The sequence below is a fragment of the Ambystoma mexicanum genome, chromosome 3q, assembly GCF_040938575.1.
Source record: "Ambystoma mexicanum isolate Mex_15411 chromosome 3q, UKY_AmexF1_1, whole genome shotgun sequence".
Lineage (NCBI taxonomy): Eukaryota > Metazoa > Chordata > Amphibia > Caudata > Ambystomatidae > Ambystoma > Ambystoma mexicanum.
Genome location: NC_090926.1, coordinates 147,210,328 through 147,230,839, shown reverse-complemented (window position 1 = coordinate 147,230,839; position 20,512 = coordinate 147,210,328). Strand labels below are relative to the sequence as shown.

At 44.6% G+C, this 20,512-nt stretch overlaps 1 protein-coding gene across 1 annotated transcript in view; it reads right to left on the bottom strand.

Annotated features, from left to right (window-relative positions):
• Positions 1–11,171, bottom strand: part of TSPAN31 (tetraspanin 31) — a 345,617-nt gene extending 334,446 nt beyond the window's left edge. Inside the window, exon 1 of the mRNA XM_069653349.1 lies at positions 10,953–11,171. Within this exon, the coding sequence (XP_069509450.1) occupies positions 10,953–11,015 (63 nt within the window). The 5' untranslated portion in view covers positions 11,016–11,171. The remainder of the gene's footprint in view (positions 1–10,952) is intronic.
• Positions 11,172–20,512: the final 9,341 nt, after the last annotated feature.

Below are 20,512 nucleotides of genomic sequence, written 5' to 3'. Positions count from 1 at the left end.
GAGGGGTCTTTAACCCTCGGCGAACCTGGGGATTCCTCGACATTTTTCAAGGTTTATAAAAGATGGCTTGAAAAGTACACAATTCAAGCCATCTTCTATAAAGCTTTATCGATGGACAATTTTGTCCGTAGTCAAAGCTTTATAAAAGATGGCTTGAATTATGTACTCAAAACCATCTTTTATAAACCTGAAATGTTTAAAAAGATGGCCTGAAAACTAACCGTAAGGTCATATGTCACATATTTCTATGTTTAGAAAAGATGGCTTGCATAGTACACAAACCATGCTGCCAGGCTGAGGTCGAGCCACAGATTAGGTTAACATTTGGTGGCCTTTCCAAAACAGATGCAGAACATGGCCGATAACCTGTCTGACAAAAGCAATCTAGAATGGCCTGCTGAGATTTTAAGTTGTATATTATGGAACAGTGTTTCAGAGGCCATCAAGCAAAGCTATGAAGTAATTTACACCTTCAACTGGGGTGTATCAAATTTTGGGCAACCTGCAAAGCAGAAGCATTTTATTGCCAAGCCTAGGGACAGAAATCACTTAAACAATCATCTGCCATGAATTTTTCTAGACAGTAGCCATTGATCCTCCATTTCACTGTGTGACTCTTCTGTCATGGTGCTTACCCGCAGAACTACATGAAGAGGAAGTGGTTACCACAGTCCAGTGTCTGGGAGTTGAGCTCCTCTTAGCTGGAGATATAGTGGACGATTAAGACTACATAGCCTTTTCACCATCCCAAAAGCACTTTGTGCCTTTCTTACTACAATATCAATTTCTTTGCACCGGCATGTGCACCATTGTCAGCAAAGTAACAGAGTAAACTCTGAGCAATGATCAGTCAGGCGACCAAAAGCATTGCGTTTCTCACCCATCACATCCATTGCCAACATTTAGTATGAACCAGGAGCGCGCACAAGACATTTCAGACTTTGCCCAAAATACTTTTGAAGACTAAGGTAGCACATTACCGTTACTACTCCGCACTTGCTTACTCAACAGAACACTTGCACCTGTGCTGTAGCACTTCGAAACCTAGACTGGTGCTGTGCAGCTAAACTTGTGACAGATAGTCACTGGTCACTCTAGTGATGTGTGTGAACTTACGGCTCAGTTGCATAGACAAGCTCAGCATCTACGCACAATTCAGCCGTGACAGCATGCCAGGGCGTGTAAGCCCTGGCTTTTGATTGATTTTTTATTAAGTACAATTATGTGGTAATTCGGTTTCTGAAAGGGGGGGTTGGGCAATCAGACTCGCATCCATCTATATAAAAGTGAAAATGTGTAGGTTTGTGGCTTCACAATGTGTAGGTTTGTGGCTTCACGTATGTTCCCTATACATTCCACACAGTTTGACCAATCTGCACCAAATTGTGCACAGTCACCCGTAGGAACCTCCGGACATTACTGGCTACACGACATCTGGACAACCCCGCCAACCCCGCCCCTTTCTCCGGATTTCTGCAAAAGTCAAAATGGGTTTGTGGCTTGGCGAAGCGTTGTTCCTTATACAATTCCACACCGTTTTCACCAATCTGCACAGCTATCTGTACATATGAGGGAATGAAAGCCCGGGCAATGCCGGGTTCAGCTAGTCTCTTATGAAGCTCAATGCCAAAACACATGTGCTCTTTCTCTACCAGTCTCCCAATGGGCACTTGCACTTCAGTGGCATTGGGAAGATTCAAATGGTTACATGTGAATTCCTGACAGCTGCCGTCAACCCAAAGGTACTGCAGACAGGCTGCAATTTAACCTGCTGCATTTCGGATATAAAATGTAATCACTGTTGCCTTAGCCGTCTGGTTGCAGAGTAACTATCAGGGGGCTGCAACTTGCAGATCGCCTGATGTTTTGGACTACAATTCACATGAACACACCATTGACTATGCTGGATAGGTCTGAAGGGAGTTGTAGTTCAAAACATCGGAAGAATAACCGACACCTGGCTATGGTACAGTAAATGATAAAAGAGCACAATTATTAAAGCAACTTTTTGAAATCAGAAGTGTCAAATGTGATCCTGTTAACTGCTCCCAGATAATCTGTTCGAACTGCAAGAGTGAGGTGGGTACCACGTTTTTGGTCATGCCGGACGATTCACCCATTCTGGGACAAGGGCTTGCAGCGTATAGATCTTGTCTTGGAGTCTTTCCCTCCCTCGTACGCCACTGGTCGATGGGTTGGGTCCGTTACCTGCCAAAATAGGTCTGTCCACTGGTGGTTCTTTCGAAGTAAACAGGGCCCTTTTAATGGCTACGAAGCATATTTTAAGATTATGGAAGAGTGATCTTCAACCAAGTGCTGATGACTGGCTGCATAGTTGTCGGTTCTTTACAGTAGGGAAAGTGTGTCTTTTCGCATAAAAAGGAGCGGCTGGATAAGTATGAGGATACTTGGAGTTTCTTATGAAATATAAGACCGATCGTTTCTGTTGTTTTTAAATGACCACTAAGTCATTGTATATTGATGTTCTTTTTATTGTAAAAACCAATAAAGAAATGGTAAAGTACATGAGGGAAATGTGTATTCAGTAAAGCCTTGCTGCCTTCACAGATGCCAGGATGCTGTCGTCCTGTAGGAAAGACGCTGCCTCCTCTCAGGCATAAGATCTCTTACCAGGAAAAATCATGGGAACTTATGTAAAGTTAATCCTCACAGCAGGGTGCTCCACACCAAAGGGGCTTTGAAGTTGCAGGCATGGCAAAGACTGCCAGCTGTACTGAAACCAGGCTACTCACTGGAAGTGAAGGAGCACCTGCAGCTGGCAACTTAACTACCTGGACTGGAAGAGCAGAGCAAGACGGACTAACCTTGTCCTAGAGTCCTTGGATTGGGCGTCCCAGCCAACTTAAGCCCAAAAGAAGTTGGAATCCTTTGTGTATTGCTTCGAATCGCCTTCAATGCTCTTCAATCAGACAGGACCTGCAGTGCCGATTTGGCACTCGACAACTTCAAACTACTCACCTCCCATCTTCAAACAAGCTTCTGCATCATAACAGCAGCATTCATTGCTTTCTCAGTTTAAGCATCGGCTCACCGCTGTGGAAGCCTTTGACTCGTTTCTTCGAGCACCACATTGAACCACGTTGTCCCACAGTATCGTGCATCAACTCGACTCAGCAGCGTCGATAATTGACCGCCGACCTGAGTCAGTCGGACCATTCAAACTGCATAGTTTCAAATTGCAGAGTCCCGTCTCAAAGCCAATTGATGCCTGGATCCACGCAATTCACAGCATCTCGAACCAAGTTCGACTGCAAGGTCGCACAGAGATGCCCAACGTTAAAATCAAACATACTGTTGAGAAGCCCTGTACCTGTGCTCCACATTTTAGGACCATAGTGATTGTAAGACGCTATCCCAACATATCCTTTAAAGTGACATTTCTGCAATTGGTTGCCTGATCAAGCAACCAAAGTGCTACATTTGCAATTTTGATTGAATAAAAAATGCATCTTTTTTTTTAAACCTTGATTGGCCACTCTGTTTTGGCGCCTTTGTAGTAAAGATGACTGGGTTACTACTTCACACCCCTACTGAGAACATAATGTGGCCTGACATTACCACAAAAGGCAATGAGTTATACCCGTTGGGCTTGGTCGGTTTTACCTTTACGATTGGGAGCATTGCTGGTCGAGTAGTAGTGTGTGCCCAAGTAGGCAGTTTAGCCACTACTCATCCCTGTACTGCTGCAAAGCAGTAGTCCTTTTGCCACAACAGCGATGGTCGTTCCATCATGAGGCCTGCACTAGAATAAAGCCTTGACAGAGGAGGACAACATGTTATTTAGAAAAACTAGAGATTTTTCAGGTCATGCTTCTTAAATCGGCAGTAGCAGACTTAGATGGCAGACAGATCTTCTGCAAACTTAATAGGTATTCTATTAATGGCTCAGGACTCAGTTTATCGCCAATATTGTTTTTTTGTTTTATTGGTTTATCACAATCCTTTAACAATGAAACGACGGGGTGAACGACTGAACATAAAACAAGGATAACAAACCAGGAAAAGCTCACTTTCCAAATTGCATCTCGAAAGTAATTTTTTTCAAATGAGTAACAAGAAAAAATAAACTTTTAACGTCCCTTTCTCTAAAGTAGCCCCCGCCTTCCCATCTGTGTGCCGCAGAAAGTTGTCACACAATTGCTGAAAATTAAATGCATACCAAAAACAAATTGGCCCAGATCAGGTCATTCTGGCCTGTCCACAATCCGCCAGCTTGCATACTCTTTAGCCCGATCCACTGCCTATTTAATGCCCAAAGTCTAGGTCCTTGAATGAATGGTCCAACAACCTTTTACTGGCCTAGATCCTGGTTCTGAGTTTCCTTCTTGCTCAAGATCCTGTAGTGCCCAGTCTGCTCTGCCAGTCACAAAGCTTGTGTGGCAGCGATGGTGAAGTGGTCACCCATCTAGTAGAATTTCCTATAGTATTTTGATGTTCGTTATCCACATAATCCTCCTACTCCCCCATGTAATCTCTCTCATAATGCCAGTGACCCAAACAGTCAATAGCCTTACTTCATTAATTGGATTTTTTTTTTATATGTATAGGGAACGTTGTGTGCGCTCAACTCCTGGTAATGATTTTCCTGGCCTGTGCTACCATGGTATTATCAAAACTAACTACCCACAGACCAATATCCAATAGAAGTTCCTAAACTTGGGGCAGGTACGAGGAAAGGTAAGCAGAGATAAACTCACACGTGTAAAACTACAAATATTTAAAACGCATTGTGATTTGGGTTAAGAATTTAGCAATCTATAGTCAGTTGTGACTGAATGCATCCAGAACCATAACACTCTGTTACCATTCCACTTTCTATTAGAATGCACACCTACATTCTAAGTCTACATACTACACATCCCCATCTTAAAAAAAAAAATCACAGAGCAGTTGTCCTGCTGCTGGGAGTAGACCAAATTGTGTCCGTGGGGTTGTTGCTATTCCACCAATATAATAAGAAAATTAAGGCTTGCTGCCTTACTTCACTGAGAACTAGACAATAAATGTGAAAACAAAAAGGCGTATGTGCAATGTGCAAAAGAAGAAAAAAAATACTCAAAAGTATTTAAAAACGGAGCAGTGTGTAGCACACAAAGCAATAAGGATTCGTAAACACCTTCAATATTATTTTCAGAAAGCCGATTTAAGTTTAGGTTGACTTAAAGTTTAGATAAAGTGGACCATCGATTAAGGGGTTATATGGGTGATGATTAAACTATTCAGTACAAACTGGAGGAGAGACAAGTCCGAAGACTTATCCAGGACACCACTTTAGGGATCCACATGAGGTTCTTAGGAAAAAACAGCATCTGCTTTTAAGTGGCAAGTTCTCTGCACCCATAATTCCAGGCTCCACAAGAACAGCAACTGGATTTGTGCTTTTGGAAGACCATGCGGCCATCAATACCAGGAGGAGACACACTTTTGGCTACACACATCAATGCATTGCGGTAGACGTGCCCTTCAGGGACAGAACGCTTTGTGAAAAATAGTATTGAAGGAACGTGGGTATTTATCCACCCATGTTGTGGTTTAGACTTCGAATACGGTGTATAGAAAGCACATGGACTGGTATATAGGAGATGACAGCACACAATTCTTTCCAGCTTGGTTTATATTTCCAAGCTTTTTTATATTTTTATTCAAAAATGTTTCATATGTCTAAACCATCATTAAACACCACAATAATACCATGTAGCTCACTCTTTCTCACTCATTTTCCTCATCACACAATCCAAATTTGTTTAACACAGTAACAGCAGCACATCGGTCACTGTTCTGTTCTTCAAAGTTATATGCTCATCGGGTCCCTTCATTAATTCTAGATGACAATATCTGTATGCTGTTCCCACAAATCTTCATGTCGACACGTGTTTCAGTTGCTATGATCAAGCATCAACAATAGTGCTCTCATACTATTGCAACCTTCCTCAGGGTATATTTTCTTGCATATACACCAAATTGAGCCACACAATCTCCAAATATAATTATGCGGCAGGTCAAGATGTGTTGGTTAGATCCCAACTCCTATTCTTTCGACTCTTCCAAGTTATTTCAGTCTTAATCGGAAAGGGGTAGACAACTTCACACGTTCAATGTGTCCTCTTCAAAGTACTCTGATATCTGTACCTTGTTACATTAGATGTACATAAGTCTCCCGATATGCGTCAGCCTTCCGTATTTGTATCAACAGTGGATCCACGCTTAACAAGTAATCAATGTTTATCTGAAGTTTCTGCGTTGCGTCTGATTCTTGAAGAACAGAAAGTGACAGATGTGCTACTCTGTGTTAAACCAATTTGAACTGTGTGATGAGGAAAATATGAGTGAGAGAAAGGGTGAGTTACGTGGCATTATTGTTTTGTTTAATGATGTTTTAGACATATGCAATCGGCCAATAAAGACCTGATGACGGCATCATGGAACACTAGAGGCTTGAACCACCTGACTCGCCCGAGCAACATAAATTTAGGAAGCTTCGACATCCTATGTTTACAGGAAACGTGGCTGTCAGATCCCCCGACACTTGATGGATTCACAATAGACATCTCTCCAGCCTGTAAGGCCTTCTGCGGGTCTAACGGCAATCCGCATTGGTTCAGGTATCACGCCAAAAACAAAAATCATCGAAGCCTACGGTATGCTTGGCACCTTGACATCATGGCAGCGATACGACCCTGAGCAGGCTGCATGGATCACCTCTGATCTTGCGATAATAAACTTATATTGGAACCCGGAAAGAACAATTTCAAAAAAAATTCTGCAATGCAGTGGCGGACGCAATTGACACCATCACCGCAGACTTCGAAATTGACAACTTCATAGTTTGCGGTGATCTAAATGCCAAATGCAAAACTTCGGCAACATCTGAAAAAACAATCTCAACCCACTTTCTGGCCGAAAAAAAAAAAAGGGGTTTGGCGTGGTCTAAACTGGTGAAATCAAGAAACCTTTACAACGCAACTACGATAAAAAACTTTGAAACCCAGATTCCAACATGGGAAAGAGACAAATCCTGTGCTACCCTGGTCTATATCTTTGTAACTGAAGGTCTGATCCCCCTTGTTTCATCCTGTAAAGTTGTGAAAACTCTAGAAAGTGACCATAACTTGCTAAAACTAGCGTGGGGCGCATACATACCGGAAAAGCTTACCTACGTTTTAGAAGTAGAGCCAAACATGCAACAGTCTAGATTGCGCCTGACAACATCAAAGCCATAAAGGATAGCCTGACCACAGACCCTCAGTTTAGAACAAACACCCTACCTGCTAAAAGACTAGACTACTTTCCTCTACTCCTGCCCCATAGGGTGGCCTTTTCAGGAAAAAAGTGCAAGAAACCCGTGCACAAGCATACTTAGGACCGGCTGGTGGTAACAAAGACGAGAAGTAAGGAACCTGAAAAACTTTGCACTAAGGCATCAAACAACAGTGGCCTGGGCTGAATTCCGAAAGGGCGCAAGCCACTACAAATCGTGGATAAAACATCATGCAGCAAGTCTTTATCAGAACGATGCAGAGACCATGCAGAAGTCCCTTGCTTCAAAAAACACAAGAGACTTCTGGAATGTTTTAAAAACCATCAATGGGCTGAACGCCCCATCAATAGCAAATGCAGTATCGGAACAAAATTGGATATCGTTTTTTAGCGCCCTTTTTGAAGCCCCTGCTGCGTCCACGGCTGGAAAAATTGATCACTCTGAAAATCACTGGATCCAACTGACTGACGTGGAAGACATTCCGAGAGTAATAAAACTACTGAAAACCTCAAGAGCCCCGAGCCCCGAGCCCCGATGGTCTTTCTAACTTTGACATCATAAAACATCCAGCTGATTGGGCTGCAGTTATAAAAGAAATTCTCATACATTGCCACAAAACCAAACAGATCCCGGCAACTTGGACAGAGGTGATACTGGTCCCAATTTTCAAAAAGGGCTCCTGAGAAAATCCAGCAGATTATAGACCCATTGCATTATTGGACATTTTGGGAAAAATATTTGTGACTCTACTACTAACGCATTTTCAGAAGTGGGCTAAAGCTTCCCCGGCGTCTGACATCTTTCAGACAGGCTTCCAGAAGGGCACAGGGACCATGATTAACATCCTGATATTAAACATCATCAAGGCAACAGTGAAAGCAGGTGCTCCTAAAGTACACTTGGCCCTGGTCGACCATTTGATATGTTGGATCACGAGAAACTCTGGAACTGCCCAACCTCAATCCTGGATCCAATCATGGCTTTACACACTCAAACCTCTGTACGTGTTCGTCTGAATCAGCAAGGTCACTTATCTAGCAAAATCTTAACCAACCGTGGAGTAAAGCAAGGTTGCCCCCTGGCACCAGCACTGTTTATTGCCTTCATAGGCGATTTCCAGTACACTGAGGCGAAAATTCGTTCATTTCCACCTAAGGTGGGTCTGTCAAAAGTGCCTAGGCTATGGTACACGGACGACCTGATCCTTATGGACCAGACAAAAATTGGTCTACAGCGACAATTAGCAAATCTCTCCGCCTACATGAAAGAAAACAACCTAGAAATCAATATTCAGAAAACAAAAATCCTGCTCTTCACCAAGTCAACAGCTGACCGCAAAACTACTGCGGCCTGTTTTCTGGAGAACAAGAAACTAGAAGAGGTCAACGAGTACAAATATCTTGGGGTGTGGATAGACAATTGAAAGAAAACACCACTACGGAGGCTCTGTGGGACGAAACAAAAAACCTGACAGCTCAATTCAAAGCCGTCGATAGAAAATTTGGAAAGTTTTCATGGATTCCAGCTCTAAATTTCTATAAGTCGTCCCTGCTCTAGCGTATGGAATGTGTGCAAACCTAAGCCTCTCGGAAGATCTATGGCAAAAGCTAAAAGGTTTTGTGTGGAAGACGGTACTGACCCTCCCTAAATCAGCATCTATCGCGGCGATCCGTCGTGAACTCGGTCTCACGTCCCTTGCTGCATCAGTGGAGCAAGGTGCTCTCCAGTTATTTAGAAAAATTGTCTCCCCAGACACCCTCCCCATCTTCCAGGTGGTAGCACAAGAAATCCAAAAAGGAGGGTGCAAACCATTAACTGCTTGGGTGAAGAAACGGAAAGACAAACTGGATGAGATAGCCTGCTCGGAAGAACTCCTAATCTCAAATCCTGGGAGAGTAAAAGAAAAAAATAGTGCAACAAGACTGGATCCTGACAAATGAAAACATTCTGTCACATAAGCTACTCAAACATCTTCCGCCTGGACACAATAAACCAAAAGTGCCATTAAAATACTGCGACAAATTCCCTGAAAAAGCCAAGAGAAATTCTGGCTATCAGATTAAAGTCTACAACAGCTTCATGTCGTCTATGTGAAAACGCTGATCAACTTCAAACTGTCAGACATCTTTTGATGTCTTGTCCTGCATTGTCTTCAGAAAGAGAGGCATACTTGACACCGCTAATATCTTATCCTTCGACAATAAGCGAAGAGACTGGCTGGTGTCAGCTTATTTCTGGTGATTCTACCAGATGGTCAAGGGCCGCAGCCAAACTTTTGGATATTGCCTTAAAAAAAAAATGAACTCTGGGAAATCTCAATTGCCATAGGGCCATGGTTCAGTCTGAGGACGACAATATACAAACCGGTATTTGTCCTTGGCCTCATCAAGAACGAAAATCGAGAGCAGTATCCCAAGTAGCCTCATAAGAACCATTCACAAACTAAAATATACTTTGTAAAAATTTTTTAGTGATTAAACACAAATAAAAAAAGAAACTTTTTTGAATAAAAATAAAAAAGGGTTGGAAATATAAACGAAGCTGGAAAGTATTGTGTGCTGTCATCTCCCATCTACTAGTCCATGTGCTTTATATTCCCACCTGTATCATTAACTGGAGGACTAGAGATTTATTACAGGTACCCCTTCCGTTTTTCATATTTAAGACTTCGAATAAACCATGGCCGCCATGTATTAAAGTATATGCAGCTGTCGTAAGGTTTGAACATTCCATCTTATTTTACAGTTATTGTCTAGTTACGTGATTTGTGCCGTCACACGCTGATCTGGATATGGATTGTTAACGATATAAAACGGTTACAATATATAATTCTTTAGATATGTGTATCCATGTTCTATATTGGTTTCATCTACTGATCATCTCCTCCCTCACACATTTTCAGGACACCAAGTTATTTTACGGCTCAGCGGCAGCTCCCTGCTTGTTGGCACCGACAAGGAGAAACGCCTTCATTTCGCACACACCCTTACCAATCTTTTCCATCTATTCCCCATGGGACAAACACTTTCGTATTTTAAGGCCTACAGGTTAAAAGTTTAACTGCCCTCCGTGAATCAGTCCATGAAGTTCTTAATGCGTCACAAAAACATTATGAATTGAGCCCTAAGCTACACCAGAACTTCTACAGAGTGTTTCTCTTTGCATCATACTTTCTGATAAGCAAGACGACTTCCAACCCGGAATGTTGCCTGCTTTACTTTAGAATAATGGGAAGGGGTGGGGGGGGGGGGTTCTGCCATTTCATCTAAGGCACCGTAACAGTGGTGTAACACGTCCCCATAATTTAAGGCTAGCAGTCTTTCTTTCTTTCAGCAGGGTCTCTTCGCATATACGCTTACTGACTTTTCTAGAACGTTTTTTTTTCTCTGCAACTCTGACTAGTCTAGTGTATTTCATCTATGACACTTCTCGACCTAACTACGCCTCAATGGTCTTTTTAATTGTAACGGTATTTTTAAAGCCTAGAAAATGAAATGCCTTTACAGTTGTTGGAAGACAATTGGTCTAATGTTTTTTTTTCTTCCTAGAACAGCTACCTTCCCAATCTATGGCTCGAAAGTCTTTCTTCTCTGTCACTCGAACCCTCCAGACAGGCCCCCGTTAGCACAACCCTTATTTTACACACAGAATCGTTGTAGTTAGCAAGACTCACCATATACACCACGTTCAGCGCGCATAGCGCGTTTTTGGAGCACGTAAATCCGCCGCACACCATCTTACTGTCACCTTCGCCGTTCCACCAGGACCCCACAGCTGAACAAACACTACTATTAGAGACTGTCTTTTTAAATCTCAGACCAGTTCCGCTATGACAAAACCAAGCTCGCCCGCTCCTGTGATGTCACCTCCTCCTGGGCGGAGACCTAAATAAAAAAGATAACTATTGGCGGGTTGTCGGAGGATGAGCGAGCGCCTGGTAAGGTCTAAGTAAGTACTAAGTAATTACAGCGGCCATCTTTGACATTCCTGACACATTTTTTTTCTCGAACCAACCCCACGCAGAGAGACTTTATCATCATTTAAGTAAAGTTGAAGATGGAATTAGGTTTTTTATCAACCCCCTTTGCAAATTATCGTTTTGGTATACTGATTGCTTCAATTTTAAAATTAAAATGGTATTTCTTTCTATGTTTATATTAAGTAACACTATATTTAAAGACGTGTTCGTTTTCATTAAAAGAAGTAAGTCCCATATTAGAGCCATGTTTCTGTTGTTATGTTTTTTAGTCACTCGTTATTCATAAGAAACGTGTCATTCTAAAATGCCCCGATTACAGAGGGCAAAGTTCATTGCACTGAGCCCTACTGTGCCTCGTCAGTTAATTTATGTGTGTGAAAGGTATTTTCCTCCCTTTATAATATTGTATATTTTTTAAAATGTATACTGGTTGTATATGAAATGTTCTTTTGAGATGAACCTGGCATTTATTTTTATAATGTGTTTAAGGTTTAATATTTGGAAAACAAATACACCAACAAAAAAAAGGACTCTTGCACCCTTAACATACCTGTCAACCTTTTCAGTTGAAAAGTAGGGGAAAAAAGATTTTGTTTTTGCTGGTGATTTCTCTATTGGCGCCAATAGACGTGCAAGGGGATTGCATAGTTCTCAATCTTTTGTGTTGTCACCGCGTGCGAAAACACCCGATTTTGTTTTTGCCAGGTGAGAGCCCATTCAATTGTATGGGTGTGCAAGGGGCTTGTCGGGTGAGTAAGGGTATTAAGGACATTGAGTAGGGGTGGTCACTCAATAGAGGGTTATTTGCAGATATACAGAACGGACATCACTTCTACTTCAGCACCAGATAGGGGGGCGCACCTACCACCCGTGGGAATAAGCAAGAAGGGAAGGTGTACCTTTTAGGGGGAAAACACAGGCCCACAAACGAACTGCAGTAGCGCCATGAATAAAGGCCACGCAGGGAAACACGACAGGGGGGTAGGGTGGCACTGTGTATGCAAATGGCCCAGCAAGTCTATGCATATTACTACAAGATAGGGAAAATCCCAGGTAAACACATTTAGCAGGGAGGCCTCCAAGTTGGGCCTCACCCGGGAAACCTGCCCTGAACACATGATCAACACACCCCGAATTAGGGAGCAGGGAGGAGACAAAGCTCAGTCTGCGCGTCATGGGCAGACCTATGCAGCTAAAACAGCACTGGGTGATGTAATGACGGGGCGGCAAGCCAATCCCCCAGGCACGCAGGGACACAGGGGAAGTTGACCTGAGCCAGAAAACTATTCACATAGCTACAAGTGCCTGTCGGCAGGTGATTATGGGAATGGGAAGCAGAACATGGTGGAGTTTCTGGGAGGACCAATCAAACGGTAAGTTTCAATGTCCCTGAGAGGTGGCCACTGCAGACCTGAGCAACGCACATCACCGAAGAGGCCCTGCAGACACCGAGTTCGTAAAGGTCTGCCTGGTCCTGAGCGCTGCCAGTGGGAGGGGTGAGCCCGTGCTGGAGGTTCAAGGCCAAGGGGACTCGAGGATCTCTAGGACATGAGTATTAGCTTGCAGGGACACGCTGCATAGTAGGAGGGATAGATTTCTAAGGTATCTAGGACGCATCCTCAAGGAGGCAGGACTATCGGCTGCAGTAGTGTTGGAAATTAGAGCGTACCACCTAATAGAGAGTGGACGCGAGTGTGGGCACACCTGCATTGGCGCAGGAGAGGTGCATAGTTAGTGGCGAATCCCATCACACAGGAGTTGCACGTAGTACCAGCGATTTTATAGTTATGTCATTGGGGTAAGAGTTGTATGATTGAGATTTTTCCTGTTTTAGGGTATAAAGAGGGACACGCATGTGGTAGTTAGTGTTGTCTTATGGTGTGGACTCGTGGTGGAAGGGTACCTCAGGAGGTACATCATGTAAAATAGTGCGCTTGGCATTGTAGAGGCGGCTGTGTACATATGGTGCAGAGGAGGCATGGTGCATACTCGCTCTAATATAGGGAACGGTGAGCCCGCAGAGAAGACCATTGGATACTAACACCAAGCAAGTGGTTGGGCCTGCAGAGTGGGCGAATGTGACGAGTGGAGTGCTTGGGTGGGCCAGTGGAGAGGTCCAGAGTGAAAGCTAGGCTAGGTGAGTTTGGGAGTGAGTGCATGTGCAACTCTCACAACTCACCTCAAGTTCCCCTTCACTCTCAGCTGAAGAGGAAGAGGCAGATGGATCTGAAGGTTCTTGATCTGGCATCCTCTGAGCGCAGCTTGGAGGTACCCTTCTTGTAGAAGAGATAGGGTCTGTTCCGGGAGGTTGCCACTATGCCCTACGAATGGTAACAAAGGGTGTCAGGGGCGAGCCTCCCGTAATCAGCCCAATAGCAGGGAAAAATCCAGGGAGGCACAAAAAACCCTGCAGAATGGTAGCACTGGCAGGCAGATGTAGTAGAGGTTTGTTTGTGCCAGTAGACGGTTGCAGCTGTAGACAATTGCAGTAAACACTGAGTAGAACAAGCAGCCTGGCGGGACAAAAGCAGAGATCCAGGAAGATGGCAAGCGAAAGGACGAGAGCAAAAGTGAGGCAAGAAGGCAGGAAAGATCCGGGGGGGGGAGTCAGATCAAGGATGAAGGAGCAGAGAGCAGGAAAACTAGCGTTGGTAACCAAAGTGGAAAAACTATGAGGGTTGCAATGCAAAGAAGGGGGCGGAGCAAGCCCTAGAAATAGCGATCACGTGACCGCCGGATGGATGCTGATCAGCGATAGAACGTTGACAGAAGAGATGTAGCAGAACTTAATTGGCAGAGTTTCCAGTTAGCCCAGAGCTTCCAAGCACGCATATTCATGACAGTATGCCCCTTCTTATGGGTAGATGACCCAGGTTTTTCTGGGTGCAGATGACAGAACTGTCAGATTAATCTGGGAGCATTAATGTGGGAAACAGGTTCCCATGAGTCTTCCGCTGCAGCATATCCTTTCCACTGGACCAGGTATTGAAGTCTACCCCTTCGATATCTAGAATCTCGTATCCCTGTGACCTTGTATTCTATAGAAGAAGAGTCTTTCCCTTGTATTTGTTGATTGATCTTTCTTGAGAAGGGATCCAGGATATAAGAATGTAACAAAGAGGCATGGAATACTGGATGAATGCAGTGAAGGCTCTTGGGTAGTGTCAATCTGAAAACAACTGGATTGATTTGTTCCTTGATGGTTTATGGCCCAATGAAACTCAGGGAGAGTTTAGATGGACGTACCCATCTTGGGAGGTGTTTAGTGGATAACCGGACTTGTGTACGCACTGTTGATCCAGGAACCTTTCTGCGATGCTCATTGGCTTGCCGATTATAGCGTAGTTTGCTATCAATCAGATTATCGTAAACTTCCTGCTGGGCATTGGCAATGGAATCCAACAGAGAGTCTACCATAGGCACATCGGATGAAGGAAGTGAATGAGAAGGAAAGGTCTGCGGATGTCTACCATAAAGGCAAGAAAAGGACTCATCTTGATAGCTTGATAGCTGAGTGGGTGGCATTATTATATGCAAATACAGCCATGGGTTAAAGACTTACCCAGTTGTCTTGTTCAGAATTAGTAAAACATCTTAGGTATTGTTCCATAGTGTGGTTGAGTCGTTCCGTCTGGCCGTTGGATTGAGGATGATGGCCAGATGTGAGTGCTCGTTCAATACAGAGTAGTTGATATAGTGTTTTCCAAAATTTTGAAGTATACTGGTTGCCTCGGTTGGATAGGATAGACAATGGGAGTCCATGCAAACTGAATATTTCTTTGAGAAACACCTGTGCCATTTCAGGAGCAGTGGGAATGCCTTTCAAAGGGATGAAATGGGCTACTTGGGAGAAACAATCGATAGTTACCATAATGGACGAACAACCCTGAGAATAGGGAAGGTCCACAACTAAATCTGTGGAAATGTGACTCCAAGGCTCCACTGGTGCCTTGGGCTGTTACAGGAATCCAGCGGGTTTGGCAGTGGAAGATGTGTTCCGGTTGCAGGTGGGGCAAGACAGGACATAGTGCTGTATGTCTTGATTGATGGATGGCCACCAGAAGGATCGAGTGATGACATCCAAAGTGGCTGCAACTCCCTTGTGCCCAGCAAAATGAGAATCATGGCCCCATGATAGAATCTGGAGTTGCAGAGGACGGCTGGGGACAAACAGACAATCGTTGAGAAAAAACAAACCTTCCTTACTGACCAACCAGGCTTGTTGAAGCGGAGGAAGTGATTGGTTGATGTTGGACAAGGCCTCCTTGACCGCCCAGAGGAAGAATGTGACGTTAAGAAGAAATTTGCTTCGGGGTAGAATGGGTTCTTGATGTGGGATGCAGTCAGAACCATAAGCAGTATTCCGAGTAAGAACGTCCTCTACAGTGTTCTCACTACCTGGAATGTATGTGATGCAAAAGTCATACTGAGCAAAGAAGAAAGCCCACCAAGCTTGTCTAGAGTTTCGACAATCCATTTGTTGCAAGATCTTGAGATTGCAGTGATCAATGCGGATCTCAAATGGGTGTACAGGGCCTTGGAGAAGGTGTCTGAATTCGATACAGGTTTGCTTGATGGCCAGACGTTCTTGCTCCAAGACCGAGTAGTTAACTTCACTGGGAGACAGAGTCTTGGAGGAATAGGCGATGGGGTGTTCCTGACCATCAACCAACTGCTTAAGTATGGCTCCGGTAGCTCCAGCCGAGGCATCAGTTTCCAAGATAAACTGTAGGCCCTGATCGGGTTGTCTCAGTATGGGAGCTGAACGAAACCTCCTCTTTAGTTCCTGAAAGGCGTGATCGGCCTTCAAGTTCCACGAAAATTGGACATCCTTCTTGAGAAGCAGTGTGATGGGAAGCACCAAATCAGAAAAACCCTGCATACATTTACAGTAGAAATTGGTGAGTCCCAGAAATGTTTGCACTTCTTTGACAGATGGCGGTGTAGGCTAATCCAGTACGGAGGATATCTTCTTTGGGTCCATTCTTATACCATTGTCAGAGAGAATGAATCCCAGATAGGAAACAGAAGAGACCTCGAACATAATTTTTTCCGGTTTGACCAACAAATGGTGCGACCAAAGGCGATGAATGACTTCAGACAGATGTATGCGATGTTGGTCCAAACTGGAAGAGAACACCAGAATATCGTCCAAGGATACGATAACCGAGAATAAAAGAGATCAGCGAAAAGTCTGTCTATAAAGCATTGAAAAATGGCAGGGGCGTTAAACAGGACGAATGGCATGCCCCTGTATTCGAAATGGCCATAGGGAGTACGAAAGGCAGTCTTCCATTAATCTCCTGCGCTCATCTTAAACAGATGGTAAGCTCCCCTGAGATCTAATTTGCTGAAAACCTGAGCCCCCTGAACGGCCTCAATAATGCCCTTGATGAGCGGCATCATATACAATCCCGTACTGTGATTTTGTTGAGACCGCTGTAATCGATACATGGCCTTAGTTCATAAATATTTCTCTTATGGATGAAGAACAATGAGGCTCCGGCCGGGGAATTAGAAGGTCGAATCAGGCCGTTCTGCAGATTATTGTCGAGATAATCCTGAAGAGCCGCCTTTTCGGGAACAGTTAAGGAGTACATCCTTCCAAACGGTACCATGGCTTCTGGAGAAAGATCAATAGCACAGTCCTCCGGTCTATGTGGTGGGAGGTCCATGGGAACCTTGTCCTCAAATACATCCTCATATTCTCTGTACTGGAGTGGAATGGTATTGATAACTACCATCTCATGGGCGGAAGAGGTGGTCGGTACCTGCTTGTCCTCAGAATTGCTGACACAATGGTTCTTGCAATAGCTAGAGCACAACAATACAGTGTTGAGAGATCAATCAATAAGAGGGTTGTGTAGTCTCAACCAGGCTATGCCTAAAATGACCGGGAAGTGTGCAGGTCTAATGATATTGAAGTTTATGGTCTTGTCATGATCAAAAATGGACATCTGTAGGGGTATAAATGTATGCGTAGTAGGATCTGAGCTTAAAGGGCAACCACCTACCCCTTCCACAAGTTGGTTGTCAGGTTTGGTATTTTGGGGCACCGCTTCCTGAGGAGCCCATTGAGTATCCAAGAAATTACCAGCAGCTCCGCAGTCAAGCAAGGCCAGAACATCGTTCGAAGTTGATTACCCCATCGAAGATTAATCCTAAGGACCATGAGATGTGAGTCCAGCTCTTTTGTTGGGTTGTCCAAGTTTAACTGGACCTAAAGAAACACCCCGACCAGTGGTCCCACTTAAAACCAGGTTTGTCATTTCCCGATTCCGTGGAGGAACCTCAGGACAGTTCCTCAGCAGATGACTCTCCGAGGCGCAGTACAAACACAATCCCTTGTCCCTCCGTCTCTGCCGCTCAGAGGGGGTCAAAGGCCTTCTCGCAGTGCCAACCTGCACGGATTCTTCCGAACTGGGAGGTTCAGGTCGAGGTGCAGGAGTTGGAGGCAAGGAAGACGGAAATGTTTCGCGATTGGGTCTTCTTTCAGTCCGTCTTTCAGAGAGAGGAAAGTCTATTTGAAATGTCAAAGCAAACAACTACTCTAGTGAATTGGGGTGTGTGGTACAGGCTAATTCACCTTTAAGGTCGTCGCGAAGTCCCCTTCTGAAGACAGTAAACTGGGCACCTTCGGGCCATCCAGCCTCTAGCCCAATCCTCTTAAAAAAGAGATGTATGACATGGGATCCGAAGATCCTTGTTTGATGTCAAGAAGCGATTTTCTGGCTGTGAAGGCTACTTCCGGTCTTTCGAAGGTTCGTTTTAGCAGAGTAATAAAGTCATTGTAATCCAAAGGTACTGGGTTGGAGGAGGTAACCAGCGGCGTACCCCAAGCCAAAGCATTGCACACCAGATTTGAGATCACTAAACCAACACAAAAACGGTCTGAGGCAAAAGCTGGTGGTCGGAAGATGAAATAAACTACACATGGATCTTGGATCTCCGTTAAACTCTTAGGGTAGCCATCATACTTTCCTGATGCCAGTACTAATGGCGGTAAATCAGTCTGGTGAGTGTTCTGCGCAGTGACCAATTGGCGTAAGACTGTGTTTTCAGCCTTCAAACTTTGGACCTCTAAAGAGTGTCCCTGGACCGCAGACAGCAGTTCCTGAACCTGCTCAGCTGTCGCCATATTGGGTGGTGGCTGTTGCAAGCTCTCACCTCAAGTTCCCCTTCACTCTCAGCTGAAGAGGAAGAGGCGGATGGATCTGAAGGGCTTGATGTGGCGTCCTCTGAGCATAGCCTGGAGGTACCCTTCTTGTCGAAGAGATAGGGTCTGTTCCCGGAGGTCACCACTATGCCCTACAAATGGTAACAAAGGATGTTCAGGGGCGAGCCTCCCAGAATCAGCCCAATAGCAGAGAAAAAGGCAGGGAGGCACAAAAAACCCTGCAGCATGGTAGCACTGGCAGGCAGATATAGTGGAGGTTTGTTTGTGGCAATAGTGGACATCCAGTACGATAGACAGTAGCAGTAACACAGAGTAGAACAAGCAGCCATGCGGAGCAGAAGCAGAGATCCAGGAAGATGGTAAGCAAAAGGACGAGAGCAAAAGTGAGGCAAGAAGTAGCAAGAAGGCAGGAGAGATCCTGGGGGGGCAGATCATGGACGAAGGAACGGAGAGCAGGAAAACTAGTGCGGGATGGAAGCTGATCTGCAATAGAATGTTGACAGAAGAAACGTAACGTAACTTCAGTGGCAGAGTTTCCAGCTAGCCCAGAGCTTCCAAGCATGCATATTCATTACAGCAATGGGAGAAAAGGGCAGAGGAGAAGAAGAAAGGTGGGAAGAATACAAAGGGTAGCTGGGATAAAAGACGAAAGGAGGAAAGGGAGTAATGGCCTATTTAGATAGCCCCTTGGAACATGTGCCAAAAATTGGGCATGCAACATGTGCCAAAAATTGCGCAGTATCATGATAAAATATTAAAGTACAATTTTCAGTGGGCTTAGGAGACTGCAGTTCAGTGTTTCCATGCATGGCCCGGTGAGGGAACTTTTGACAGCAAAATAATAGAAAATGCATTCTCATATTTGTTAACAAGATACAAGGGCTCTTAAGTTGAAAAGTAGACAGGACATATTGGGGCTCTGGAAATTTTACGAAGAAACAAGAGGGGAAAAAGTGAAAAAGGAGGAAGAGGAGACTATGGGAGGGGGCAGACTGAGCTTTCCGTCCCCACCCTACAGTGTTTATCCGTCATTATGGCCCGCAGAGGGGTACACAAACCCCCAGCGAGAGACCTCGGGAGGGGGCCGCGAAAAAACGACACGAGAAAAGGACAGAGACGCACGAAGGTAGGAATTCCATACAAGGGAAGAGAGGAGATGCCCCGCGGACATAGAAAAGAATACACAACAACAAGTGGACGCATTATTCAGTGAGGCAGAGAGAGTGATAGAGTAGGAGGTGCGGAGGAAAAATAAGGGATATAAGGGGGAATGGCTATCATGGAGAATAAAATTCAAACTGGACGATGAAGAGGAAGACAGGAAGAAAAAAGAGGGGACGAAGACAATGCAACCTCAGATGCAGGACTTCTAGGGGAAGAATGGAGCGATGGGGACAGCGACGAGTGGACGCCTGATAAAAGAAGGCGAGACGGAGGAAAGAGTGAAAACGACAGGCCAGTGACAGAAGTGGAAGGGACGGGTCCACCTCCCTCCGGAGTAAAGTAGGGAAGGTGAAAATGGGATGAACTCAGGCCACCAAAGGAGTGGGAGGGATAGGTCCAAAGACAAGAGTAATGCCACTACTACAGAAAGGGAGAGGGGACACAATATGTGCCACGGCAGACGATGGACAGAGACAACCTAATATCCAGCCTGCCCTCTCTTGTGGCAGAGGCCAGTAAATGGATACAGGTGCTCGAGAAAAAGACGGCAGGGGCGCCATTTTATTTATTTATTTATTTATTTATTGTTCATTTATAACACGCTTAATACCAGCAAGTGGTTTCTAAGCACAGGATCGGCATTCAAATCTCTATTACTTCCAAGACAAACGCGTTGCCCCTGAGCTGTCCCTCCTCACCATTGGCCATAGGGGACACAAAAAGTTTATTGGCAGCAATCATAGGGGAGCAGGTAGACAAAATATGGAACCAGGTAGGGTACAAAGGGGTGATATAAGGCACAAATGGCCATGACAGAGCTCCATTTAATAACTGTTGAGCACACGCCTGAGAGGTTCTGAGAAGTATGTATCCTGACAGTTACGACCTAGCTACAGTAATGGCCCACAAAATG